Source organism: Hemitrygon akajei, chromosome 26 (genome assembly GCF_048418815.1).
Source record: "Hemitrygon akajei chromosome 26, sHemAka1.3, whole genome shotgun sequence".
NCBI classification, from domain to species: Eukaryota; Metazoa; Chordata; class Chondrichthyes; order Myliobatiformes; family Dasyatidae; genus Hemitrygon; species Hemitrygon akajei.
In genome coordinates, this window is record NC_133149.1 from 23,559,210 (window position 1) to 23,579,013 (window position 19,804).

At 42.6% G+C, this 19,804-nt stretch overlaps 1 protein-coding gene across 6 annotated transcripts in view; it reads right to left on the bottom strand.

Moving 5' to 3' along the window:
* The window catches only part of robo3 (roundabout, axon guidance receptor, homolog 3 (Drosophila)), a 569,123-nt gene that overhangs the window by 260,338 nt on the left and 288,981 nt on the right, over nucleotides 1–19,804 (bottom strand). For all 6 annotated transcript variants that reach the window (XM_073029734.1, XM_073029732.1, XM_073029730.1 and 3 more), the window contains exon 2: nucleotides 1,694–2,020. In XM_073029734.1, the coding sequence (XP_072885835.1) occupies nucleotides 1,694–2,020 (327 nt within the window). The remainder of the gene's footprint in view (nucleotides 1–1,693; nucleotides 2,021–19,804) is intronic.

Here is a 19,804-nt window from a genome sequence, read left to right on the forward strand (position 1 = left end):
TGGCTTAACTCAGCCAGATGACATTTGATAAACACTCGGTGTGAAGAGGATTTTGAGGGTGCTCAGGACAAGAGGATAGCTCCAAATTGTATCGCTCTCAGCTGCCAGCTGCAATGGATTGGAAATTGAGCAATACTTTATTTTCCAAGAGAGGTATTCCTTGTGTAAGTGGAAGAGAGTGAAGTGCACATCCCACACACTATAGCAGTCTCTGAGATATTAACAAAGTCATCCAATTTGCAGAAACACAGGATCTTTCAGCATGGTAAAAGGCCATTCAGCCCAATAAATATCTGCTAGTCTTTGTAGATCAGTTCAGGTTGACCCATTTCCCTACAATTCCCAACTGTCCTGCAAAAGTCTGAGCTGCTCTATTTTGACAGTTCCTCTTTAATCTGTTAAGACTTTCAGGCAGTGAATCCTAAATCAGGGGTCACCAACCTTTTTTGCACTGCGGACCAGTTTAATATTGACAATATTCTTGCGGACCGGCCAACTGGGGGTGGAGTGGGGGTGGGATGTTAATCACGACCGGAATATAGGTGATAAATCAACTATAAGTCACTGATAAGTGGCTAATACACTCAATTTTGTTTCTAAAAGGGTTTTTATCTAACAAATTTAATATTAAACACACAGCGGATATTTTCCTCGCATGAATATAGTGATGTCAATTATAACTCACTTATAAGACAATAGCATCATAACATTTTAAGTAATGTTTGGATATTAAACACACAGCACACATCTTCCTCATATGAACATATAAAATCATTGCAACACACCAGTGAGAGGACAAGGTAAGGGCCGGAGGTCCCCGTACCGGGGCCGCAGCGGTTGCCGTCCGGAGAGAGCGACCAACCGAGCGAGGAGTGCGACAGGGCGCGTGCCCGCCCCCCCCTTGTAGGATCTATCAGCCGACAAAAGTTTGGCTCAAGGGATGACTTTCAGTAGATCACAGCGAGGTAGCTGCTCTGCTACTTATGAAACCCTGAGCCTGAATTAGGTCGTCTGTGAATATTTTAGCACCGTGTTCCCCACGAACATTCGGTGTGCTAAACAGGTTCAGAGGCGGTGCCCATCTGTCCGCTCCAGGCCAGTATCAACGGCACTTCTCACCAGCTGCACGAGTTCACCGGTTACCCGAGGCCAAACAGTGATCCCTGGCGAGAGGGTATCATTGCGTTTAGGCGACAGATGACCTCGTGTGCATTCAACAGTGGGCGTGACAGGGAATGAGGAAAGGAGCAGCTGACTCATATCGTTTCATATCGCCAAATCATATTGTTTCCTCGCGGCCCAGTAGCACATGCTTTGCGGCCCGGTGGTTGAGGACCACTGTCCTAAATCAGAAAAGATCATAGAATTGATTTGTCCTGATTTAGGATTCACTGAATCAAATCAAATAGAAATAAGAATTCTCCTCATCTGCCATCTGATTACTTGGGCAATTCTCTTATACCTGTGGCATTCCTTTGCCACTGTGGGAACAGTTTCCCTGGATTTTCTTGAACAAACCACTCCTTATTGTGAATATCTTGTGACCTTCACCGTTTCACTCACTATTCCAACTCTGCTCATCTATCTCATGATGAAAGACAGTGCTGCTCAAATTCACGAACGGCAGCTCATTGCTGCTTGGGCCGGAGGTGGTGTGATGAATGGGGAGGGTACATTTCATCCAGTCACTTACTCGCTACTTCCAGGGATGCATTTCTGCTGACCGCCTCCCCGAGATAATTCCTCGCGAGGCACACGTAGACGCCTTCGTCCGGCTTGCTCCTCCGGCCGTGTACGATACGCAGGAAGAAGAGCGACCCGCTGGGGAGCAGCATGCGATGGGAGCGAGAATCATCCTTGTCAGTCTCCACTCGCTCTCCATCCTTGTACCATTCAATGATAGGTGTGGGCCGTCCCTCAGCTTTGCAGTTCAACGTGGCTGGCTCCCCCTTGGAAACGATCAGATCTGAGGGATGCTCAATGACTCGGGGTGGAAAATCTTCCAGACGTAGCCTAGAACCTGAAAAGAACATAACATATAATGTTATATTCTATATGTTAAACATAATTAATATATGATTTAAAAACTTCCATTGTAATTGCTCAATCTAATAAATCCTCTTGATGCTGACACTAGAATCCTGTTGATAAACCCCCTCCCCTCAGCACAATCGCCAATGTATAATGGTGCTGGAATTCTTCAACAAATGTTGGTGTGACAAATCCACCTCTGCAAGAACTGCAGCCATTTCAACGAGTTAACCCAACTTCATTGTCCAGACTATTGAGGACTAGGCTGGAGATGAAGCTTTGAAGGTATTATTCACACCTCAACTACAAATAACATCAAAGAAACATCAACAGAGGGACCTCAGGCTTCTTACGACTGGATGCTACTTCATATCCAAACCTACGCTCAGCAAATGATCAGTGGATAGCAATAAGGAGTAGTGATCACAGTGGTCGACCCCGGCTCTTGGGTCCATGGAGTGAAGAAATCCCTGCTGAAGAGCATTATTGTCAAGTATAAGATACGCAGCTAGAAATCACCAAAATGTTTGCCATTTAGTGGGTCATTATCAAGCTTTTTTTATCTTTAGGGACAATGGAAGGAACTCAGAGAGGTAGAGCTTAGGGCGTACTTTCTAGAAGATTGGAGCAGGTAAAGACAGTTAGAAAAGAAATTACAGGCCTTAAGGCCTAGGCTGCTAGCCAGCCAGTGGATTCAGCACCGGACTTTGAGGTGAATGATCCAGAGTTTGAATCCAGCGGGCTCCTTGCACGCTTTCCAACCGTGCTGGGTTGAGCATTGAGCTAGCAACTCAGCCTTGTAAAAAACAGTCACATGCTACAGAGACGGCAAAAAATTGCTGCCTGATGCACCACAAGGCGTGAAAAGGAACAACAACAAGGCCTAGGCCACTGAAGGCAGGACTACTACTGAATCAATGAAAATCCTAAAGTTGTAGAAAATACATGGCACGTTTATGTACCAGGTTGCTGCCTGGATTAGAGGCCATTATCACAATGTGCCATAAGGAAAGATTGGAGAAAGTAGGGTTACTTTCAATGGAGTGCTGGAGGCTGAGGGGAGGTCAAGCAGTTTATCAAATTATGAGACGCATAGATAGAGCTGGTATCTTTTTCCCAGGGTCAAAATATCTAATATCAGAGGGCTTGCATTTGAAAGATCATCGTTAATGCCTCCACAATCTCTCCAGCTACTTCCTTCAGAACCTGAGGATGCTTTCCATCAGGTCCAGGAGATTTATCCACCCTCAGACCATCAAGCTTCCTGAGCACTGTCTCAGTCGTAATTTTCACTGCACATACTTCACATCCCTGACACCCTTGAATGTCCAGTATACTGCAGACGTCTTCCACTGTGAAGACTGATGCAAAATAAGCATTCCGTTCCTCTGCCATCTCTGCATCTCTCATTACAATAGTAAGAGGGTGGTAAATCTGTGGAATTTGCTGCCATGAGAGGCTGTGGAGGCCAAGTCATTAGGTGTATTTAAGGCAGAGATAGATGGGTTCTTGATTAGCCCGGGCATCAAAGGGTATGTGGTAAAGGCAAGGGAGTGGGAATGACTGGAAGAATTGGATCAGCCCATGATTGAATGGTGGAGCAGACTCGATGGGCCGAATGGCCTACTTCTGCTCCTATATCTTATGGTCTCATGTATTTAAGGTGAGGAGGGGTAAGTTCAAAGGAGATTTGCAGCACAGGCTTTCCACACAGAAAGCCTGGAATGCATCCAGAGGTAGTGGTGGAGGAAAATCAGATGCAGCTATTTAAGAGGCTCTTAGATAGCCAGTGAATGTGCAGAAAATGTAGGGATATGAGCCATATTCAGGCAGAAGGGATTAGGTGTCATTAATTTACAGTAATTAGCTTGGCACAACATTGTGGGATGAAGGACCTGTTCCTGTGTTGCATTGTTCGATGTTCTATGTTCTGTGGACAAGTTTAAGGAAGGAGAAAGATAGGAGACCAGCCAGGATTTATGTGACAATTTCTATTAATATCTCTGAGCTTCACTTGGCTTTCTGATCATATGGAGGACAGTGGTGGTCTCCTTAGTTCAAGATGACACCAGCAGAGCATTTAGCATAGAAGACAGCAGAACTACAAAACAATTTTGCTGATCATCACTGCAACCCAATTAACACCTTTATAGCAAATCATTTTCATAGAACGTTTGTGTTAAAACTTGGGGAAAAAATGCCTAAGGCAGCTCACAGTGATCTGCCATAGAATCAGGATTTCTACATCTCCAATAAAAGGTTACCAAGCATCTTAGCTCAAGACTGTTAATTGTGCCACACTGCTCCTAGCTGCATTTACTGCTATTTTTCCCTGTTATAACTGGGACTGACTGCCATGTGTTTATCTCAGTTTTGACTCTAGCTAACAATTTCAATGTATATGCCATTTAATGTGAATCCCGCTGTTATGACAAAGAGATTAATCACCTCACAATCAGCTGCATTTATCAATTCCAGCACTAGAGGATTTTACAGGTTTATCAATGGGAAATGAAGATTCTGTCCTTAAGAATAATTCCCCTTATCTCCCAGAGCCTGGTTCTTTCACATAAATACATTTTTATGCTAATATCGTCAATTTAATCATATCGTAACACAGCATATTCACTCATAATGTGCCCTTTTCAAGAAGCAAATAAAGTCAATTACTGAAAGAGTGAAGACTTTGACAGCTCATCAGACCCTTATTATAATTTGGCCTCTGCTATCATGTCGGCAGTTTTTGAAGCCCACTGGTTTGCAGCCCTCCAGAACCTCCAAGAATTAAAGACTAATCTCTGGGATACTACGACAAGCAACTTCAGGAGAGAAATCATAGTAATATTGAGAAATAGTGGCATTTCTTCTGTCTCTTTATTATAGAAATATTGGTGATGGCATGCAATGCCATTTGACTGACAGTCAAACGTCACACCTAATCAGCTAATTAAAAGTCTGTTGTTATGGGGAGGCAATGTCTGTCTGGATAGCAGGGGCAACTAATAGTGGAGGGGTGTTTGGAGGTAGAAGAACGTGTGATAAAAGCTCCAGGAACACGTCCAACTAGAATTGGTAGTGCTGCTCTGTACGGATTTGTTGTGCAGAGTCCAAAACCACAAGCAGTAATTTTATCAGCAAACTGGGTCAGAGTGTGGTTTAAACTGAGTTGTAGAATCCTGAAGGAGCACACCCCAGAACGAGACGTTTGTGGCAATGCCAACTCTCTGACAGGCCTGAAGAATTAAGTTTTACTCATTCCTCATAACCTCACACTGGAAATAATTATTCTGTTTTTCTTGGAAGTGTAATTTCTCCACTGGAAGCAGGCACATTGGGAGAGGGATGCTGAGGGGGAATCATGGCTGTATTTCGCAACCCCGAAGAGCTCCCCACCTGCACTCATTATATCAATTCTATGATGACAGCATTCAGTCCAACAAGTACACTTCGGACCCCAGGGGAACAATCCACCACCATGGGTCTCTGTACCCATGAAAATTATTCTCACTTGCACATGCCCTCAACTCCTTGTTTGATTCTTTTTATCATTAACCTACACAGGTTCACCAATGAATCCAGTATCTGGGGTGCAGACTTGCTCCCCAACAGGCATCCTCCAACTTGCTGCCTGGAACGTACATTAAGACTGAAAATAACGTGAAGATATCTGTGAATAATCTTGAGACACCAAATTGGAAGCTGCAAACTAACCAGAATTGTTATTTTGCCATGGCAGATAAAGATGTTTACCTCAACTGGATCAGATTAACAGGCGCATTACCCATCTGGGCCAGTGCATAAAAAAATGCACTACAGATCGTACCAGTGAGTACCTGTCTACACAACAGCCACTGAGTGCAGTTCCTCCCGAGGTTATGGCAGAGTTCCATTCTGGAGAAAGCAGCTGCCCAGCAATATATTTAAATTAAAACATAGGCGAACCACCTCCAAGAGGACCACAATCTTGTTGTTGGGTTTGGAAGCTTGTGTGTCTCAATGACGAGGAGAGCTACGTTGGCTGGAGTCAGGGCTTTATGCTTTGGCTCTTGGTACGGTCATTCATGCCAAAAAGGTCAAAGGGTAGAACCCCGACTGGTAGAGTGGTCTACTGGTCCTCCAGGTTTGGGGGTTCAGCTCAGGGCTAACAGCCCTGACTGGTAAAACAATACTGTTACAGAAACAGCAATGAAGAACTCTTCTATATCTGAGTGTGACAGTACTCCTGAGTCTCCACCCGGGACTAGCATGTCTGACAGTAGCGAAAAATCGACAGGAGGCTACTGACATGATGAAGGAAGCCCTGAACACTGCCAGAGATGGAGGACCCTCATTGCTGCCTTAAACACCAGTGGCGTAACAGGCAATAAGTATGAGCCAACCAGGGGCAATGTGTAGTTAAACTAGAGCATTTTACTCAACCATCCAAATCTTGCCACAAACTGAGTTCCCACACGGCATGAGATGTCTGTATCCCTGCATGAGCCAGAAAATCAACCCCACTAGTCTCCCGCATATATGGGCTGTACATATGTCAACTATTTGTGACCTGGGGGAGGGAAGGTACATGCCTACCTACACAACAGTCATTTTAGGCATGTGTTCTACATCCAGGATTGCTGAGGATTCTGAACATGGCATTATATTGTGCTTTGAGCTTTAGACTAACAATTATGCTCTATAACACACCATTGGTAACTATCCCTTTTACAATTACACACTCCACCCTCATAGGCAGTCTCCTGGTTATAACACTCACTCCATTGCACAATCCACCCCCATTCTCAGACTCTTGGTAATGAGACTGTACTCAGTTACACACCCACTCTCATTATCAGCTTAGTGGTCACGGTGCAGATTGTGCTTTCGATCTGTAATCTGTGCATACCCCATCATTTAAACTAATTGGATAGAAAGCTGGCAAGGGTACAACATTCACATTCCTGACATGTTCCGTCAGGGTACACCACTTTTACTTAGACCACTGAAGACAAGCAATTACTCTCTGCCTTCTCCCTGGTACACAAGATCCTAGGAAAAGAATATTTCAAACTGAACATTTTTCCACCATTTACTCTGCCTCGTTTTAAGAGGAGTAACGAGAAGCTCAAATTCTCAGAAATACGAACTCAAGAACCCCTATTTAACAAGTGGCTCAAAAAACAACAGCATTGGTGAGGATAACTCTGCCCCCACAAGCTGTGTCCAGGGACACGGAGTCAATGCTGGTGCAATATCCCTAGAGAGTCAAGACTCGCCGAGACAAGTCAGAAAACAAAATGTGCCCCATCTTCCACTGGGTAAGTGGATCTGGATCAGCTGTGGATGATTTGCTGCTCATATTATCAGCCTCTTCTCAAACACCACTATGCAATTAACTTTGCTGTGCTGTCTTTCACCTGCAAAGGATAGCATCTCACATACTGTGATTGAAATGTGTAATTAACTCCCAAACTGCAACTACACCTACAAAAGGAACAACTCTCTCAACAGCTTAAGTGTGTTCTGATCAAGTACGTGAATGACTGTGCCTCAGATTTGAGGGCTATCTCTTAATGTTCCAGCTGACTGCTCAGAACATTTTCAGCACCTTAGACAGAGTGACGAAGCCCTCTTAACCCACTGCACACATTGAGCATCTGCAGTTCGCATGAGATTAAGATAATAGAGTTGGCCACTCAGTCACACATTACAGCTGAGTTGTGTGTCAATTTACTTATTAGTTTCAAATCCTCTGATCCAGTAACGTAGCGGTTAGTGCAACACTCTTACAGCTCAGGGCATTCTGGGGTTCAGATTTCAACTCTGGCGCCTCTCTGTAAGGAGTTTCTGTAGTCCTCCCCGTGGAATACCTGAATTTTCTCCCAGTCCTCCGGTTTCTTCCCACCGTCCAAAGACATACCAGGTAGGCAAATTGGTCATTGTAAATTCTCCTATGATTAGGTTAGGGTAAATCAGGTTTGTTGGGTGTTGCTGGGGCAGCATGGTTCGAAGGGCTGGAAGGGCCTACTCCATCCTGTATCATTCAATAAATAGATATCCATACTACAAGACTCAATTGATGTCAACATTTAAGTGGATTATTTCAGTGTTCTGTGGAAGCTTTTCAGATACCTTCTGCCCGTCTCTTTCTCTCCCCAGCACAGATCACCTCAGTATGTAGATTCTGCTTGATGTAAAAATTGTGGTGCATCAACCAAGCAGCATTCACAAGTTAGATCAATGTTTCACTCATCTCTCTGCACATTTTTAACTCTTTTTTTTCTACTCACTAATTCAACTGAACTGATTTGCTTGTCTTGAAAAATGCTGCCCTATAAAATGTATCTGCTTTTCATGTTTCATTTTGATTCAGATGGTACCCCCTGGTTGCCAAGAAATCAGTATCGTGGGACTTCCGACACTTACCATTGTGGGACCTCCAACACTTCACCATCGTGGGGGCTGACAGAGTATCTGCTGGCATTTGTACACCCTTGGGACATCAACAGTTCTTCCTGTATACATTCATTCTGAATAACAAGGAGCCCCAGCTCATATCAATTCCCTTGAATTAAGATGCTATTTCGAACTGATTATTCCTAAACTCTACCTTGATATTTCAACATCAAAGACTGAACCCTTTCCCTGTAAGATTCAGCACCAAGCAGTGCTTTTGATCAGATGGGAGGGAGAGAGACCGCAGTTCATTTGGGGGAGTGGAAGGAAAACACTTTGTTTTACCCATTCTTAGCCACAATCCAAAAGGTTTTTTTTCCCCATTTCAGATTTTGAGTATCTGCAGTTGTTTTCTTTTAAATTTGCATTTACTGTAACAATCTGACTAATTACATCTTCCAGTCACTCACAACCTCATTGATAGGTGCCACATCTCCCCTTCAGATAAAGATCACAGGAAAAGGCTGACTGAGTGGCAGGAGAACATCGTTTATTCATTATAACTATTAATTATAACAACTATTCTGTGCGCGTGCCTGTATGCATGCGCATATGTGAATCTGTGGCTGCACAGTTATGTGTGTGCGTGTACAGACCCTCCCCAGGCTAAGGCTCCTGGGAACTGTTCGTAGCCTGAACAGTTTATAAGTCTGAAATGGGGCTGCAAACTGATTTCCCACACAGCTAAAGCTGCCTGTTGAGATGGGCTGATCCATAAATAGTCTGGAGGAGCATTTCAAGTTCATTTTGACAATTTTAATAATAAAGCTGATATTAACAAATGATATTCTTTTGAAAGATTTTACTGCAGATGAGCTTTTAAATCCTATTGATGGTTTTCTATGTATTAACTAAAAGGTAGTCTTATTGGGTTCAATGTGGCAAAATTCCAGCTGGTGGCGGGACCCTGCAGCAGCCGGCAAACCCTGCTGATCTCCCTAATACGTACACAAGTCAGGCATTCTTAAACCTGGAGGACAGGTATGTATATATGCAGATCATTATTCATTGTCTCAAAACTGGATGCAATCAGTTGGCACCACAATCTAATCCATTTCCTGTCTGATACACAGACACCTCCCTAAACTTCCAGACAAATTCTTACCAGCTAATTGATTCAAAATTTGATGAAGTTGACCTCAAATTGAGAGATTCTTTTATCATTAATACCACATCTGTGTGGAGCAGATTGAGAATTCAGTCCTGCTTTCTGAATATGGTTGGGGACTTTCTCTCTGAGATTCTCTGTTGGTTTCTCATGAACACATTCCTGATGGTTTTCGAGTGAGTGCAGTGTAAACTTCTGTGACACACATCTACGATACCCACAGGAAGACAGGCCACCTCAAACCTGAACATGGGCCCTTTTAATGTCTTGCACTTCAGCGGAAATGAAAAATGGTCTCTTTTATTTTGTTTATTCTGTCAGCACACAGTGGTTGGGGTAACGCTTTACAACACCAGCGATCAGGGTTCAAGTCCCACTGCTAGCCGTAAAAAGTTTGCATGTTCTCCCATGACTGTGTGGGTTTCCTCTGGGTGCTCCGGTTTGCTCCCACAGTCCGAAGATACATGGGTGAGTAAGTTTTGGCGTGCTGTGACGGTGCAGGAGGCATACATAATCACAGTTAAGGACTGCCTCCATGTTGGTTGTTGACACAAACAATGCATTTCACTGTATGTGTCCATGTTTCAATGTACCTGTGATAAATAAAGCTAATCTTTTACTTGTTTAAAAAATCTTTCATCAACTCAGTATTTTCCAGGAGTGACGAATCCAATTAATCAGTAAGTGATGGGTTGAAGCCCCATTACATGATCAACAGCAACATTGGGAGAGTGCTACGTTTGACCATAGTGCTGTTCTTTAACAGGTTTTGTGTCTGCTTTGTCAGATGAGGACACCGGGAATTAGTTAACATCAAAGGTATAAAATCAAAGCAAATGGCCTTAAGCCAATGTGGCCATTTCCTACAGGAAACATTGCGGTCAGTATGCCCGTACTCAGTCCCCTCAGTCAGCAGCATAATAAAGAGCAATTAATATGATTTTAGCATCAGTTATTGAAGGATAAATATTGGTCAGGACACTAATAAGAGCTTCTCTGCCACATCTAGAAATAACACTGATATATTCTCAATAACTACGAATTCAACCATGAGCAACAACCTGGCTCTCAACGTCAGTAAGACGAAAGAGCTGATTGTGGACTTCAGGAAGGGCAAGATGAAGGAACACGTACCAATCCTCATCAAAGGATCAGAAGTGGAGAGAGTGAGCAGCTTCAAGTTCCTGGGTGTCAAAATCTCTGAGGATCTAACCTGGTCCCAGCATATTGATGTAGTCATAAAGAAGACAAGACAGTGACTATACTTCATTAGGAGTTTGAAGCGATTTGGCATGTCAACAAATATGCTCAAAAACTTCTGAAGTTGTACCGCGGAGAGCATTCTGACAAGCTGCATCACTGTCTGGTATGGAGGCACTATTGCACAGGACTGAAAGAAGCTGCAGAAGGTTGTAAATCTAGTCAGCTCCATCTAGAGCACTAGCCTACAAAGTATCCAAGACATCTTTAGGGAGCGGTGTCTCAGAAAGGCAACGTCCATTAATAAAGACCTCCAGTACCCCGGGCATGCCTTTTTCTCACTGTTACCATCAGGTAGGAGATACAGAGGCTTGAAGGCACACACTCAGCGATTCAGGAACAGCTTCTTCCCCTCTGTCATCTGATTCCTAAATGGACTTTGAAGCTTTAGACACTACCTCACTTGTTTTAATATACAGTATTTCTGTTTTTACACATTTCTTAATAATCTATTCAATATACGTAATTGTATTACTTGTTTATTTATGTTTTATTTATTATTTTCTTTCTCTCTCTCTGCTAGATTATGTATTGCATTGAACTGCTGCTGCTAAGTTAACAAATTTCACGTCACATGCCGGTGATGATAAACCTGATTTTGATTCTGATTCTAATTTCACAAGTAATTATCTCATGTCAAGAGCTTTAGTATTTCTGTCTGTGTATAAAAAAACTTGATAAAGTGCAGTAGAAATACACAGCCACATACTTGACAAAGTATCTTAATGAAATATTGTACCACCAATGGTGTTTCCTTTTCTATAGCACTGCACTGGAGAGTCACTCAAGCCTCTGGAGTAATACTTGAACGAACCACCCCCTGATTCTATGTCAAGAGGCACTGGCATCCCATTACTTATTAAAGGACAGCAGGAGTTGGGCCTTGTAATGTGACCAAAATTTCATCTCGAGATCTTCCGTTCGTGCAGAACAAAGCTTTAACCAGATATCAAAACCACTGCAATTCCAAATAATATTAAGCACTCCAGTGTGGCCTCCAAGAGGACCACAACCCTGTCATGGTTTGGTGGCTTGTGTGTGTTTGTCAATGACCCGGAGAGCTATATTGACTGGAGTCAGGGCTCTGTGCTTTGGCTCTTGGGAGAGTCACCAATGCCAAGCAGGTCAAAGGTAGAGGCCAGACTAAGAGTGGTCCACCAGTCCTCTAGGTTTGGGGGTTGAGCTCAGGGTTAACAACCCTGACTGGCCAAAGCAAAATAGTTACAGAAACAGCAATGAAGAATCCTTCTACCTCTGAGTGCGATGGTATTCCTGAGTCTCCACCCGGGGCTTGCATGACTGACAGTCCGAGAGGAATCTACTGACATTAGATATCAGACTCCTCAATACCCGAAGCCTGGACTGACACCTTGCCCTACTGTCCTGTTTATTATTTATTGTAATGCCTGCACTGTTTTTGTGCACCTTATGCAGTCCAGTGTAGGTCTGTAGTCTAGTGTAGCTTTCTCTGTGTTGTTTTATTTTATTACGTAGTTCAGTCTAGTTTTTTGTATTGTGTCATGCAACACCATAGTCCTGAAAAACATCGTCTCATTTTTACTATGCACTGTACCAGCAGTTATGGTCAAAATGACAATAAAAGTTGACTTGACTTGACTTATGAAGGAAGCCTTGAATACCAACAGAGATGGAGGACCTTCATGGCAGCCCTAGATGCCAGTGGTGTAACGAGATGTATTTAACACACCTCAGAGTGGGTGCAAATCTCCTAACCAAGTGCTTCAGAAGGTTGTCTTCCTGAATTCAGCTAGAGCAGGAAAAAACTGAATTAGAACTGAAAAGGCTGAATTTCCCTTGGCCAATAAAGAATTAAGGTCCAAACAGTAACCAGTAGCTGCTGTGGGAATATGCCTTTCTTCAGTGGTATTAATTGTTAGTATAGGTAGGAGAAGAGGGGAGTTAACCAATGAAGCTTGATGCTGTCTTTACCTAACCTTCACTTTCCAGCTACGATTCAACAGCAGGAAATCAGTGACTGGTTCACCCTCTCGGTCACCTAAAGTCGCTGAAAACAACTGCAACATTCCCACCTCCAACACAACTGGGATGACCCAGCATATACGGACTCAATGCCAAGAACTTTCTAGTCTGAAAAACTTAGTGGTGATGCATTTACCTGGTATCTCAGCTGGGAAATGGTTCTACCCGTAGAGCAAGGATGTATAGTATTTTATTGAAAGAGAACATTAAACCAATTCCTGCAACAGCATTCTTTCCACTTGGAGAACTGCAAGCATGACGAAACACTGGCAAATTGAAACAACTATTGGGGAGGCTTGTTTTACAGATACATTCCACCGCTAACTCAACAGCTGTAAGAATGACAACCCAAACACTTAAACTTGACCCTTCTCACCCCTAAACTAAGCCTTTTGACTTGCAGTGGCAACTGATACAGATAAAATTGTTCAGAAATTTATTAGTTCATACAAAATGAAAAAAAGATTTTAAAAATACTATTGTTTTCAGACCAGAACTTCATTATTTTATAAAAACAGAAAATGGCAGAAACATTCAGCAGGTCAAACAGTATCTGAGGAAGGAGACTAAGGGCTGCAGATCCAAAGTAATAACTCTGTTCCTCTTTCTCTAGATGCTGCCTGACATGCTGAGTGTTTCTAGTATTGTGTAGTATAGTGTTTCTAGTATAAATTTAATTCCAATTTTAAGCATCCGCAGACTTTCAGTTTTCATTATTTCATTCCGTTATTAATAAAAAGGCATTTAAGAGAGAATGCAAACTTGTAGTATGCGGGTTAGGTATCAAAGATGTGAGGACTGGTAGGTTTACCTGAGCACTCCAAGCATGTTGGTGAGCGAAAGAGGGAAAGTGACAATAAAGTGAGATTCATGTAAGTCGGTCATTGATTATCAGCACGAATTCAAAGGGACAAAGGTTCTGTATCCATGCTCTGTGGCTTTGTGGGAAAAGATTAGGCCTGTAGTTGAAAATTGACCAAAAGGTCAGCCTTAGCTATTGATCAGCTGTATCCCCCACAGCCAATTTCCCAATCTGTCCTCATAGCATGAAACCATTATAGCTTCCCTGGTAAAACTCAGCTACAGGGCAGTGTTCCGACCTGCTGCGTATTGATATTTGCCATCATCTGCAAACGGGTCAATTTACTCAGCAAGTGATGTAAAGAAACTGGGTTGCCTTGTGGTCTCCTCTGCTCTCTTAATGTTCTAGTGCTCTCTTAAAGGATTCATCTTCGAATCTGAAGGAATACGCCACAGTTGTCACTGAATTCACCAAGACCTGTGTGGATGAGTGTGTGCCTTCAAGAACATACTGGACATACCCAAACCAAAAACCGTGCATAAACCAGCAGATTTGTAGTTTGCTGAGGGCTAGATCTGTGGTGTTCAAGTCTAGTGATCTAGAACTATAGAAAAAGTCCAGGAACAAACTTTGGAAGGCTATCTTAAGGGCAAAATAACAATTCTGATTGAAGTTAGAGATGGAATTGGATGCACATTAGCTCTGGCAGGGTTTGCAGGCCATTGCTTTCTACAAGGTAAAACCTAACATCATGAATTGCCGTGATGCTTCACTCCCAGATGAGCTCAACAGCTTTTTTGTCCACGTTGAAAGGGACAATAAAACTACACCTGTGCAAACCCCTGTAACATCTGATGACCCTGTGATCTCTGTCTCGGAGGCCAACATCAGAACATCTTTCAAGAGGGTGAATCCTCTTGATGTACCTGGTAGGGCACTGAAAACCTGTGCCAAACAACTGGCGGGAGTGTTCAAGGACATCGTAAATCTCTCATTGCTGCAGTCAGAGCTGCCTCAATGACTATCACTCAGTGGCACTCTACTGTGATGAAGTGTTTTGAGAGCCACGGCTAGAATCAACTCCTGCCTAAGCAAGGACCTGGACATGCTGCAATTTAAGCAACACACACAAAATGCTGAAGGAACTCAGCAGGCCAGGCTGCACCTATGGAAAAAGTACAGTCGGCATTTCGGGCCGAGACTCTTCGGCAGGACTGGAGATAAAAAGATGAGGAGTGGATTTAAAAGGTGGGGGAAAGAGGAGAGAGAAAAACACAAGGTGATAGATGAAACCGAGAGGGGGAGGGATGAAGTAAATTGCTGGGAAGTTGATCGGTGAAAGAGATACAAGGCTGGGGAAAGAGGAGTCAGATAGGCGGGGTCTGCCTATTGCCACAACAGGTCTACAGGATGCAATCTCACTGGCTCTCCACTTAGCCTTTGATCACCTGAACAATAGTAATACCTACATCAGGCTGCTGTTTATTGATTACAGCTCAGCGTTCAACACAATCATACCCTCAGTACGAATCAACAAGCTCCAAATCCTGGGCCTCTGTACCTCCCTCTGCAACTGGATCCTTGACTTCCTCACTAGGAGACAACAGTCTGTGTGGATTGGAAATAACATCTCCTCCTCGCTGACATCAACACTGGCGTACCTCCAGGATACATGCTTAGCCAACTGCTCTACTCACTCTACCCTGATGATTGTGTGGCTAGGCACAGCTCAAACTCCATCTATAAATTTGCCAATGGCACACTCTTCAGATGGTGATGAGCAGACGTACAGGAGTGAGATAGATCAGCTGGTTGAGCGGTGTCGCAATAACAACCTTGCACTGAACGTCAGTGAGACCAAGGAATTGATTGTGGACTTCAGGAAGAGGAAGTTGAGGGAACGCACACAAGTCCTCATCGAGGGATCAGAAGTGGAAAGGGTGAGCAGTTTCAAGTTCCTGGGTGTCGACATCTCTGATGATCTATCCTGGGCCCAACATATTGATGCAATTACAAAGAAGGCACGACAGTGGCTATATTACATTAGGAGTTTAAGGAGACTTAGTATGTCAACAAAGGAATTCACAAATTTCTACAGATGTACCATGGGGCGCATTCTAACTGGTTGCAACACTGTCTGGAATGGGATCAGAAAAATCTGCAGGAAGTTGCAAACTCTGCCAGCTTTATCATGGGCACTAGCCTCCCCAGCATCGAGGACATCCTCAAAAGGTGATGCCTCAAAAAGACAGCATCCATCATTAAGAACCCCCAACACCCATGGCCTCTACTCATTGCTACCATCAAGAAGGTAGTACAGAAGCCTGAAGACACACACTCAATGCTTCAGAAACAGCTTCTTCCCCTCTGCCATCAGATTTCTGAATGGACATTGAACCCATGAACACCGTGTCACTTTTTTCCTCTCCGTTCTTGCACTACTTATTTAATTTAACTTTTTACATTATATATACTTATTGTAATTTATAGTTTTGTTATTACTATGTATGTATTGCCATGTACTGCTGCTGCAAAACCACAAATTTCACAACATATGCTAATGATATTAAACCTGATTCTGATTCTGCAGTGAGGACCGGACTAACAAAGGTCAATTTCCTCAAAGAACTCGGAACGTTTTCTTCAACTCCATAACGAAATTGAGATGAAACGGTAAGTCATCAATCCATACCAGCAATTCTGCCCTGCTGCATATTACCGCCTTCAGATTACGATGCACTTATCTGTCAAGCCCTTGCTGTAGGAAGGGTTTGCTCTAGTATAATTGGAACTGAACCCAGCCACAGCAAATCCAAACTTGACCCAAGCCCAAAGATAAACACAGGAGATTCTGCAGATGCTGTAAATCCAGAGCAACACAAACACACAATGCTGGAGGAACTCAGCAGTCAGGCAGCATCTATGGAAATGAATAAACAGTCAACGTTTACAGCTGAGATGCTTCAAGCCCAATGACTTTTTTTTAAAGGTATCCCAACACAGTATCCAGTTCAGTCAGGTCCAGGTTTCACACACTTCTCTACTAACATTGATCCAACTCCCTAACATAATTGGGCTCAGTAACCTGCCTCACACACCACACTGCGTTTCTGCCTAAAGTGTGTATTGTATGAATATGTGCCCCTATAAGCACCAGCAGCCTTCATTACTGGAAAAACACAGTGAAAGCTGGATCAATCTGAAATATAAAGGCTGCAATCAATATGTTTTTGTTAGGTAAGAGCATCAGGGGATATGGAGTGGAGGCAGGTAAGTAAAATTAATGTACAGGTCAACCACGATTTAACGGATTAGTCAGTCTGAATAACCAGCTCTTGGCTCTTTCTGCGGACTGCTTTGCCTATTAGGAGCTCAGATATGTCAGATATACTGCTGTGTCTCTATTGATGCAAATTCAACTCAAAATCAGTCACTGCTCCTCACCTTTAGCCAGTAATATCTGTCGTTCTACTAATCCAGCCCTCGCACAATGCCAGTCTGTGAGACTCCTCTGAACCAGCCCACTCAATTTTGCCAGCATTAAACTTATTAAGAAACTTAAAGAAGCAGAACTAAACTAAAAGGATGAGAATGTTAATAATTTTTAGCAACTCTCTGACTTTTTTTATGAGGGGTCTTGATAGTGACATTTGCTCTTTAAAGCCTGAAGCAACCTGTGTTTTTTTTAAATTGCGGCTGCCATCCTTTCAGTGCATTACCATAAATCAGGTGTCCTGATTAAACACTCACCAGTGTGCACTGAGCTATCTCTGGTCAACCAACCACTCACTGTGAAGCACAATGCAATTAAATATTGACTAGGCAACGCTGTTTCCTTGAACAAACTACTCTGCTGTTTGGGAAATTAACAAGACTGATTTGAGCACAAGAGAATGCTACGCTTGAGCACAGTTACAGTTATGCTTGCATACGGTGTCTTGATGCATTGTTTGAGATGCTTCACTTGCAGACACAGTCTAGCTCCATTGAGGCTGGTAAGTACACAGAGACCTATCAGATGCCAGCCACCAGCTGTCATTTCCTTCTCTGTATCCCTGTTCCATCTGGTATTGCACAGCTCCTTCTGGGCCCTCCAACTAGTCCCTTGTCAGTACAAATAGTAACTTAACCATCTTCCTCTGTTTGGAGGATTGACTCAGTTTTATGGCACTCAGTAGCCTTCTTCCTTCTCTCCTTCAACAATGAATCTTGACCAGATTTTCAAAGGTGAGAGGCATTAAAAACAAGGTCAAGTAAAGCACACTGGAATATTTTAGCACAACAATGGCACTAAATTCAAGCGACTGTTGTGTCCAAATACACTCATTCTACGAGTTGTGCACTTGTCGGGAATAAGAAACAGAGCTCAGTATCTTTATTAACCTTTTTTCACCAGCATATGGAAACTGGTCATTTGCAGCTGTTTGCAAATAACTAACTAATTGAACTATTAAACTTATACTGTTAGTTCTATTAGTGAAAGGATTCATCGATGCAGCAAAGGAAAATATGTTAATTTTTTGCTTTTTTTCTCTGCTTAATTAGCTGTTGGTTAATGAAAAACCAGTACAGGGAAGTTCCAAGTTCCATCTCCTCATTCCTGATATAGATTTAAACAGTTTCCATCTCCAAATAAAATTGGGCACTTTAGTCCAAGGTGGTTTTAATCAGACTGGGAAGAGCTAAACATAAATCAAGACATTATTTTTATTTACAAGCAATTTTGACCTCTCTCTGTATGGTCAATCTTTGGTGACCTTTGCCTAACAATTTTTTCTTAAGCACCATTTCATTTTTGTTAGGCTCCTGTGAAGTACCTTCAAATTCATTAAAGATGTTATTGTTGATGACTCATTCATTTCAATTAGGTGGTCCTACCTGAAGCAAACTCCTTTGATAAGATCTAAAGCCTTCACAGTCTTCTCTCCCTTTCTAACTGGATTTTCTGACCTTATTTACTGTATGTTTATGTCTCCCACCGCAAGGTGCAATATCATCCTGGGGGACTGTTGGATGCTGGTGTGATGGTACCCAGAATTCCCAAGGGATGCTCTGCAAGCCATCTGATCTCTCCAGTATTCCCTGGCCTGTTAGAAAAGGATTACTGCACCATTTCACTGTACTATCAAATATGGCGTGTAATTTTTACTCTCTCTCAGTAGAGAAATCATGTGACATTGGGTAAGATATTGCTACCAATCTACCTGTCAGTCATACTAATAAAGCACATGATGCCTACTGCTACCCTTCTGAAATGGACAAGCTCTCAACAAACCTCTCACTACCCAACCCTTTCTGTTTGACTTGTGTTTTACACTTAATATTAACAGTCAAATTTTAATCTCTGTTTGTAACAGCAAGCTTTGTAAAACATGTTAGCACACAGGACTGGCGTTTCAAAGAGAATTTGATCAAAGAATGAAACATCAATCATCTTCATGTGCTTTGTTAAAACCTACATTCAGATATTACAACTACAGTCACCATGTAGTTAAAAAGTCCCTCACGCTCAGTTCAGAGATTTGGAGCTTGGATTGGGGTGGGAAATTGCAGGGGCAGTGGAAGATGGTGTATTTGTGCCTTTTTTTCTGTCTCTTATCAGCAGAGCAGAACAGGAAGAGTTACTAATTAGCCACAAAGCGCAAGTGTGAAAATTTAACGGAATTCTTGATAGGGAAAACTAGCAGCGAACCAGAGTAAGGCACTACCTGCCTAACTGTAGAATTCTCCGCAGCAAAACACATTAATCACCACTTTATTTAATCTCTAATAAAATGTTATTCATTCCTGCAGCTTATAAAGCTGCAATAACTGCTTCAATTTCAGAACTGTTCATTGAAAGGTTACATCATGTTTCGGTTTTGTTTAGATGAATAGATATTGTGGCCATCTCTCAGGAGGGAAGTGATTACTTCTCTGATGTTTCCACTCCTAGTCTTTCTAATCTCTAAATAATTATCTTCCTAGCTCTTCATCTTGTGGGTAACTTTGCAGCACTGAATTACTGACTTAATGTATTATCTCTGCGCTAACAAACTCTTTCCCAGGACCTCTAAATTGGATACCTCCTTAGGTCTTCCCTTTCTTTTATATTTTCAGTGTGAATTACACGGAAAAGGCTAACTTGAGCCCTTCATCCAATTTATGCAGGTTTCTCAGTTTTCACT